At 38.8% G+C, this 10,125-nt stretch overlaps 1 protein-coding gene across 1 annotated transcript; it reads right to left on the bottom strand.

Annotated features, from left to right (window-relative positions):
* Positions 1 to 5,788: 5,788 nt before the first annotated feature.
* Positions 5,789 to 6,352, bottom strand: LOC141705643 (uncharacterized). The gene has a single exon (XM_074508529.1). The coding sequence runs from the start codon at positions 6,350 to 6,352 to the stop codon at positions 5,789 to 5,791; it is 564 nt and encodes a 187-aa protein (XP_074364630.1).
* Positions 6,353 to 10,125: the final 3,773 nt, after the last annotated feature.

Below are 10,125 nucleotides of genomic sequence, written 5' to 3'. Positions count from 1 at the left end.
AGTTCACATTTATCATATACATACCATATTTAAGATTATAAAGATGTAAAATATATATAATTATGTTTTCAAAAATCGTGAAATTTTATACAGCTATTTTTAAGATTAGATGGATATATAATTTATAGATGTAAAATATATGTGGTTTACATTTATTAAAAAATATGCCATGACGTTTTGTAATTAAAAGTAAAAGTAATGTTGTTATTCAAAACAAAATGATTATAAAAATTTCATTTTAGTAGTTGTCTTTAAATAAAAAAATATTTTCCATGACTTTCAAAATATAAATACAACTTTACTCACATTACTGGTAACTAACAAAATCAGTACTTTTGAATTTTTCTTAGTAATCTTGAATACATAATACTTAAAAGATTATATAAATTATCATTTTCAAACTTTCTTATTATTCTACTAAAATTTTAGTCATAATCATATTAGTGTGATAGTTTAGACTTCATTGATTTCTATGCCAAGTTTTATGAAATAATTTATATTAAAAATAATAATTTCTTTGTTTTAGGTAATTTGGTTTAAAAGGTATTGCAAAATAATACGAATCTGGAAAAAAACAAAATTATATATGTTATGTAATTGAAAATTTGTTTTAACTTTTCAATATGATATTTAAATAATTAATAAATTTAATGTTACGTTCAAGTTATCTAGAAACTCACCCATTTATATAAAAAAAATAAATTACATAATATATTTTGTTGTGATTAGATTGTCATACTTTGGTTTAATTCATATAAAATACTTTTGAATAAAAAAATAAAATGGTCTCAATATTTTTTTTAAATGAAGAAAGAAAGCAAATGATAACAAAAACCTCCATCTTATCTTATTTTAAAAACTGAATGTACATTTTCATTTCATTTAAAAATTAAATAAAAAATTATTAAAATTATACACCAATAAGAAGTAAACATAAGAAATATGCATGAACGCAAATGGTAGGATTATCTTTGGTTTATATTTTTCAATTTAACTTTTTAATACAACTTTTCTGTAATTATTGGTTTGTACTTCATATGTAAATCATTCTTGAACTATTTTTTTGTGATTAATATGATACTGTTGAAAATTAATTAATTTTTCTATAAGCTTTAAAAATGAATAATAAATTTTAGTTTTAATTTTAATTCAACTTTCGACTTCTTTTTATATATTATCGTTATTTTTAACAATATAATCTTTAATTTCATCAAGAATAAAGATATAATATTTAATTAAATAAAAATAATATTACATTAAAATATTTTATTGACTAAATAACTTCAAAAAATTTAATTAGTATTAGATGTAACTATATCTAAAAGTATAATTTTTTGAATTATAAACACCTTGATAATATTATTATTTTTAAAACCCCGTCCACGACCCTAAATAGCGTTTTTAGGATAAATATCAAATTTAAATACTAATTAGCTCTTTGAAAAATGTAAATATAATTCTGTTTAACACTTTTATACATTTACTTTTGAAAAAATAAAATTACTATATTAAACTGTAGCAACATTAAAGTATAGTAAATCCACGATGAAAAATATACATATGTACTAAGCTTATGATGTTTAAAAAGGTATAATTATATCTCATACTATAATTGGGATTATTACAATATTCATGGATTAATTGTTTTCTGGTATCCAAGTATAAGAAAAGTATTTCATTAATTTTATTTAGCTCTTTTATTTATTTTCAATTACATGATGAGTTGGGATTTACCCCTCTTTCAAATTATTAACGAAATATATTTTAAATTTGAAAAAAAATTACATATGATTAAAAGGCTGAAATTATGAAACTAATCCCTGAAAAAAATTACATAAGGAATTAACACGAAAACGAAAGAATAGAGCAGAGAAGGTTATGAGGAACATTTCAACCTAAGGACATGATCACTGAGGCCAACCTTAAGAAGATTGGGGCTTTATCCGAAAGGGTTGGCTCTCTTTACAAATATCGAGATTTTTACAATGGAAAGCCCGTCCTCACAGCCTCTGAAAAGGCTAGAGGGCTTAATGCCACAGAGTTGGTTCAACTGGACATCAGTAGACAAGTAGACTTAGAACAAGGTATAAACAATCCGACATAGGACGCGTCATAAGTTTATTATGCGTCATGCGTGTGCTCACCCTTCTTTTTACATGCATAACTTTTATTTAGCGTGATACATGTACTTATCTTTCTAACCCATATATTTAGTTTTAATGCGTCATATCTAGGACGCGTCCTTGTATAATATGCATGGCTACGAGATGGTCATGATGTGGCAAGTCTGTCACTTATATTTTCCTCACAAAAAGTGTACTTTCTAGCATTCACAATGAACACTTGGTTGAAGTCTCATACACATCTTCATAATTCATGCAACTGTAGTGGACGCATCATCTCATCAGGGCTCGTCATCATTATAATTCGGGTAATTTTTTGAGGTGCTCATAAAATTGGTTTATCCTTGTTTTTATTTTCAAACAACTCATATTATACAGGCATTTCATTTTTTATATTACCATACGTCTTTAGTCTTCAAGACGCGTCTACATTTCTGGACACGTCCTGTACTGATATCTTACATGTCTTCTTTCAGATATGACTTCTCTTCCAAAAGGGTTTTCCATAGGGGTCTCCAAGAAACTGAGAGCCAGGAAGCGGGCTCCTGCAAAGTCTGATCCAAAATCTGAAGATCCCTCACCGGTGGTGGTTCCTTCTCCTCTTTCCAAGATCATTGACACCGCCGTAGTCAACATCTCAGATAAGGAGGGCGCGCCCCCCCAAAAGCCAAAAGACAATTCCTGACGATCAATCTTTCGTCCTCAGATATCTGGGCGCGTCCTCATCTGGGACCTTTACTGAAGAGGAGGTAAGGGGCTGGACATTCAGAACAGAGCAATAGACCGAAGAAGCCATGGTGAGAGCAATAGCTGAGCTCCATTTACATGCAAGGCAGAGTGCCAACAAAGCTGGTAGACTCAGGGCGCACCTTGCTGTCACCGATACTGCTAAGAGCCAGGCCGAAGACAAAATCAGATCTTTGGAAAAGGGCATTACTTTGCTCACCCAAGAGAAAGATGTTGAGATCAAGCGTCTGCAAGAAGACAGGACGCGTCTTGAGGGTGAGAAAGCATAGCTTGAAGGTACTGTTATCTCTGTGGAGAAGGCTATGGAGGGCGTAGTCACTCTAAATTCCACCATGCAGCTGGAGCTTGATACTCTGAATGATGACAGACTGCACGGCTGGAAAGAAGAGAAGAAATTGGTGTATCAAAATAGGTTTACAGATGGCTTTGAAGAGTGGTGTTCCGGGTTCATAGCAAATGACCCAGAATACACCTTCTCCAAGTTTGATGAAGATACCCAGAAGTGGGTGAATGATTTCTTAATCAGGGCTGCAGACTCTATCAAGAACAAAAGGATTGTCATAGGCCTGGAAGAGGACGACGCGTCCCCTGCGCCTTCTCCACTCTAGGCCCAGCCTCCACCTTCTCCTTCAAAACCCCAGGGTAAACATCAGGACGTGTCTCCTGCTTAGGACGCGTCTTATGTTTATTATGAACTTTATCTGAACTATCTCAAGGGTGTAGGTCCCTTTTAACCCCTGCAAGCTGTAAGCTTATTACTGTGTATGTGTTGGATGATGCACTTTAAATTGTTCTTAATTTTCTTATCTTTATATCTTTTAAATATTTTTATCATGTGGGCGCGTCCTCATAGATGGACGCGTCAACCATTCATTTTTTAGAAGACAAGAACGTTGAAATGTTGCAATTATTATATAAAATACCAGGTTGGGCGCGTCCTATTACTGGACGCGTCCTTCCTTTATATCAAAAATCATCCATGTTTCCCATGTTACTTTATCTAATGAATTATGTAGTGGGCGCTTATCTTTTTCCAGGGAAAAAATTACTTCATATTATTAACTCCATTTCAAAAATGTTAAAAGTGGAGCATTACCCCAAGAGGGCGCGTCCTATTAAGTGGAGCATCAACATCAGCCATGGGCGCGTCCTATGTAACGTGGGACGCGTCGTGTCAATGTAAAAAATATTTCAAATGACATACAATTTTAAATGATCATAGCTTTTATTAAATAATGCGCTCTAGTGTCAAAAGTGCACCAGTCCCATGGCTACTATACTCTGTGGGGAACTTATTCGAAAATACGATCCTTCAACTAGTTTTAAGGTAAGTAGTACATGCACTACCCCCCCTAGGCTTGCAGGAATTTTATTGCTTCTAGCCTAAAATCTGGGCATAGCCCTAAATATATAATTGAAAGTGAAAACATGATATGTAAGGGGCCAAAGCCGCACCTTACTGATAATACTTTCGGAGATGCTCCGCATTCCATGCTCGCGGAACCAACTTCCCTTCCAAGTCCTCAAGGTGATAAGTACCCTTCCACAAAATTACTTTTATCTTGTATGGTCCTTCCCAATTAGATCAAAATACTCCATGCCGGGGATTCTTTGTATTTTTCATCACCTTCCTGAGCACCAAATCTCCTACCTTCAGCAGTTGTCCCTTTATCTTCTTATTGTAATACCTTGCAGCACGCTGTTTATATGCCGTGAGCCTCAGCTGAGAATTTTCTCTTGCTTCTTCCAAGAGATCTAAATGAAGCCTTTGGTTGATTTCTGCATTTTCCTCCGTGTAACGATCTCTACGAAGCGACCCTGAGCCAACCTCCACAGGAACCATAGCTTCATAACCGTAAGTCAGCATAAACGGAGTTTCCCCGTAGTAGATCTCGGAGTAGTGTTGTAGGATCACATCACTTTTGAGAGTTCTTCGGGCCAATTTCCTTTGCGCTCCTCCAATTTTGTCTTAATGGTATGCTTCATTATTTTATTCACGGCCTCTGTTTGTCCATTGCTTTGAGGATGATAGACTGCTGCAAATTCCTTCTTAATTTTCAGATCCTCACACAACTATCGCAACTCCTTGCTATCAAACTGCTTTCCGTTGTCAGAGACAAGTTTGTAAGGAATTCCAAATCTGCACACGATAGAATTGAAGATAAATTCTTTAATCTTCTTCGCGGTGATAGTCGTCAGCGGCATAGCTTCTGCCCATTTAGTAAAGTAATCAACCGCAACCACTGCATACTTGACATCTCCTTTAGCCTTAGGTAATTCCCCAATAAGATCAACCCCCCAAATAAAAAATCGCCATGGGCTCACCATAGGCATCAAGAGCGTCGCTGGCATAGATGAGTAATTCACAAAACATTGGCAGCGATCGCAGGCTCTAACGAAATTTGCGGCATCCTCCTTCACAGTGGGCCAATAATAACCTTGGCATAAAACTTTCATCGCCAACGAGTTACCCCCCAAGTGATTACCACAGATCCCTTATGTACTTCCCTTAAGATGTAATTTCTCTCTTCTTTATCGAAAAATCTGAGCAGCGGTTGATTGAAGCCCCTTTTATACAAAACCTCATCATATACCACATACCTTGTGGCCTGGTAGCGGAGTCGTCTAGCCTTGAACTTATCCTCAGGAAGTGCTCCCTTGTGAATATAATCAAGAATGGGCATCATCCATGTTTTCTTGGGAGCCTCATCTACTTGCATCACCTCAACCTCTGGGATACTAGGAATCTCCTGGATTTCTAGGGGTATAGATCCCAACAACAAAGCCTCCTGGGATCCCATTTTTTCCAGGGCATCCGCGTTGTTGTTCTTTTCCTTTGGTACACATTCCAGCCTAACCTCTTTTAACTTTCCAATCAGGAGCTGCGTGCACCTCAAGTACAATTCCGTATGCGGTCCTCAAGCTTGAAATCCCCCATTCACCTGGTTTACCACCAACTCCGAGTCACTTTTTGCAATTAGGTTCCGTACTTCCATTTCCAAAGAGATCTTCAGGCCATTGATCAATGCTACATATTCCGTATCATTATTCGTTGCATAAAATTTGAAGTGAATTGTACTAATCAGATGATGGCCTTCCAGAGACATGAGTACTATGCACGCGCCTTCTCCTCCATTATTAACCACCTCATCTACATGCAAGATCCACCTGGGATGTGGAAAGTCCTCTAAAAACTCCTCAGTATAAGGGGGATGTAGCACTACCAAAGCCTTATCATCAACTGCAGAATCAAATTCTAACAAAAAATCGGCTAAGGCCTGCCCTTTAATCACTGTACGGGGCATGTATTCCAAGTCAAACTGTCCCAACTCCATAGCCCATTTCAACATTCTCTCTGATGATTCTGGCTTATGAAGGACTTGTCGCAGAGGATATGTTGTATGGACTTCAATTCTATGGGCCTGGAAGTATGGGCGAAGCTTCCTTGACATAAGGATCAAGGCACAAACCAGCTTCTCCATACTTGTCTAGCGAATTTCAGCATCGTGCAATCGCTTTCTCACATAATTCACTTGTAATTGTTGCGCATCCTCTTCTTTTACTAGCACAGCGCTGATTGAATACTTGGAAACGACAAGGTATAGGATTAGGGATTCTCCATCTAATAGTTTTGACAACATGGGAGGGTTCCCCAGTTGTTCCTTGATCCTCCTAAAAACCTCTTCACATTCTGGTGTCCATACAAAGTCTTTCCATGCCACTTTAATTGCCTTAAAGAATTCTTTACACCTCTCAGATGATTTAGAGACAAATCGGTTCAACGCGGCAATCCTTCCAGTTAGGCTTTGCACCTGCTTTACAGTGGTGGGAGATTTCATGTCTAGCAGTGCTTTGATCTTTGCAGGGTTAGCTTCAATTCCTCTATGATTGACGATGAACCCAAGAAACTTGCATGACTCCACACCGAACACGCACTTCTGTGGATTCAACTTTATGCGATACCTTTTTAGAATGTTAAACATTTCAATCAAGTGTTCGACATGATCGTTTGCCTCTTTGGACTTTACCAACATATCGTCCACATATACCTCCATGGTTCTCCAAATGATTCTTGAACATCATGTTCACCAACCGGTGGTAGGTCGCGCCAACGTTGATCAATCCAAATGGCATCCCTATGTAGCAATATAACCCTTTATCAGTGATGAAGGATGTATAGCAAGGAATGCCCTGCCGTCACGTCAACCAACTAATCAATTTGTGGGAGCGGAAAACTATATTTTGGGCAAGCTTTGTTGAGATCTATGAAATCTACATACGTCATCCACTTCCCATTTGGTTTTTTCACAAGCACTGGATTCGCAAGCCATTCGTGGTAAAAAGAATCTTTAATCAAACCAACTTCTGACAGGATATCTACTTCTTCCTTTAATGTTATCGCCCTTTCCCCGCTCACCGGGCGACGCTTTTGTCGTATGCCCGTGCAATTAGGGAAAATGTTCAGCCGATGATACATTACCCCTGGGTCGATTTCCACCATGTCCGAATGACTCCATGCGAAGACATCGAGATTTTTAATCAGAAAATGGGTAAGCTTTTCCCTCGTTTCATAACTTAGTTGAGATCCCACCTTCAAAACCTTGCTTGGGACATCTTTATCGATCGGAACAGATATTGTGTCTTCGGCCGGCCCCGTTTTCTCGGCAGGCATAGGGATCCTGGGATCCAGATCAAAATTAAAGTCCCGGGGGTCCTTGACTTCCATTCCTACATTTGAGGGTACCTCCCTATATATGGGAGCATCCACCTCTGGACAAGGCATGGCTTTATGCAATGCAGGTGTGGAGGGCGCGTCCTCGTTTTGAGGAGCATCAACCTCAATTTCATTTTAGGGCGCGTCCTGCCTTTGAGGAGCATCCACCATGAGGTTACTTTCTAGACTTTGTAAAATCTCACTTCTTCCTTCCAGCCTTTCTCCATTAACCTCCTTTCGCACAATCCCTTCTTATTGATTCACCACGATTTTCTCCACTCTGCGGATCCTCGAAATATTCCCCAACATCAAAGTTGGGGCCTCGGTGATATGATTTTCTTCTTCCTCTGGATCTTCCACAAAATAATGGGCATGAACCTCCCCACTTGGTTTTTCTTGAATGTCCGCCGCGTCTTCAAATGGAAGACCTTTTCCCTCATACCTTCTACTGCAAAATTCTTTAAAAGCCTTGTGATAGCAGTCGCGTGATTTGTATTGCGACCCTCTCAGACTGCCCACTATGTTAGGTGTTGGGAACTTTATCATCAAATGATGTATCGAGGTTATCACCCTGAACGCTCGCAACTAAGGTCTGCCAACTAACACATTGTGCGTGGAGTCCTTATCCAGCACTTCGAAGTCTATCATTTGAGTGACAGACAGAGCTCCTTCCCCAAGTGTGACAGGAAGCCTAGCCGAACCCATAACTCTTACTACCTTTCCAGTAAAACCGTAGATGTGTGCATCTTCAAAATTCATGTCACTATCCGAGAAACCCAATTTCTTATATGTGCTATAATACAGGATGTTCGTAGAGCTCCCGTTGTCCAAGAAGACTCGATGCACGTTTATTACCCCAAATTTGGCTATATTCCCACAATTGTGGATGCGTCTACCACCTAGGGCGCGTCCTATATATATTTTTTTTTAGTTATTTCAGTCAAGAGTTGAATAGACGCGTCGTCACCCTAGGACGCGTCATCTTACTATGTTTCCTGCGATAGATTTGTAGGACACGTCTTCACAACACCCCATCTCCTCCCTTACTTTTTTTTACATATTTTCATTATCTTCTTCTTTAACATGGACACATCCTCAAGATCTTCTTCCTTCTTTTTTTAGCTGGAGGACACGTCTTCTTCGTCACCTTTCCATCAATTTAAGGCTCTTAACAAGCGCATAGGGATCTACTCTCCCCCTCCAATTTCTTTCATTCCTGAGTCACCTGAGCACCATAGGACAGAATCATTCTTGGAAGCAGAGTCCCGTGCTTTCGAATTTATGAAGTCCAAAACCTCAATTATGGCAAGTTCAAGCTCTAAATCAATGGATAACGTTCCTCTGAGCGTAAGACTGGGACAGAAATGTAAAAGGAACTCCCAAACCACCCGTAGTCAAGCAATTAAAGATTGGACGGGCGATGAGGTCATCCCTTCTTCTACCCAGTCGCAAAAACATGAAGTTATTCCAGACGATGACGCATCTAATTCACCTCAGGAGGCATCTCCTGCTAAGGATGCATCTCCCTTTCAGGACGCGTCTCCCTTACAGGATGCGCCTTCTCCTCACAGTGAAGGTGAATTTGAAGAAAGGGCTCCTGAACTTGACAAATATCATATCTTTCCTCAATATTCTGTCTTCCCATTGGAACATTGGGAGCCAAGCGATGTAGAGCTTGATTTTTATTGGAAAGAACTGGAGGACCTTCCTGAGACAGAAAAGAATGTTTGGAGGATGAGAGAGCACAAATTGGCCTGTGTTGGGATGAAATCCACTGCGACAGACCTAGAGATTGGGTGGACCATGAATTATTATGATATGGAGGGAATCTGGGCGCGTCCTCTCAGGATGATGAGGCCCCATATCTTTAATGTGGAAACTCTGAGGATTCCCAGGATGGTCTTAACTCCAAAACTCATTTCTGTAGGTGTGGGCGCGCCCTTGCACCCATATATCAAAAAGATTTTGAAATGGTATGACATTGCTCCAGTTCAATTATCTCCAAACTCGTACAAACTAGCATGGGTTTTGTACATCATGTACCACAATCTTGGGTTGGGCGCGCCCTCCATGAAGGAGTTCAGCTTTTTCTTCAGCTTCAGGAAGTCCATCCCTGGATACCACTTCATTATTGTCAACAAGTGGTTAAACAATAAGGGTTTCAATGAAGGCAAGGTGAGCCACAAAAGGGATTGGAAGGAACCTTTCTTCTAGATCTATGATGTCAAGAGAGCCCGGGTTCGCTTCAACTTGGAACCAAGTAAGTGATTTCCATATAACACGTCCTCATAACCTGGACGCGTCCTCCGTTTTACAAAATTTTCATCTCCTCTTCCCTTAACAAGTCCTTGTTTTTTTCCTTAGACAAAAGAGTCCAAAAGGAATTAACAGGAAAAAGAAAGAAGAGAGCAGAGAAGGTACTCAAGTACGTTGAGGAACATTTTAACCTTAAGGACATGATCACGGAGGACAACCTTAAGAAGATTGGGGCTTTGTCTGAAAGGGTTGGCTCTCTTTGCAAATATCGAGATTTTTACAATG

Source organism: Apium graveolens, unplaced genomic scaffold (assembly GCF_009905375.1).
Source record: "Apium graveolens cultivar Ventura unplaced genomic scaffold, ASM990537v1 ctg9185, whole genome shotgun sequence".
In the NCBI taxonomy this organism is placed as follows: domain Eukaryota; kingdom Viridiplantae; phylum Streptophyta; class Magnoliopsida; order Apiales; family Apiaceae; genus Apium; species Apium graveolens.
Note: the sequence above shows the minus strand (reverse complement) of the source record. Positions and strands in the feature narration are given on the sequence as shown.

Bases quoted from the DNA above. Each gene is read 5' to 3' on its own strand.
- LOC141705643 (XM_074508529.1), bottom strand. From the start codon at position 6,352: ATGGAGAAGCTGGTTTGTGCCTTGATCCTTATGTCAAGGAAGCTTCGC.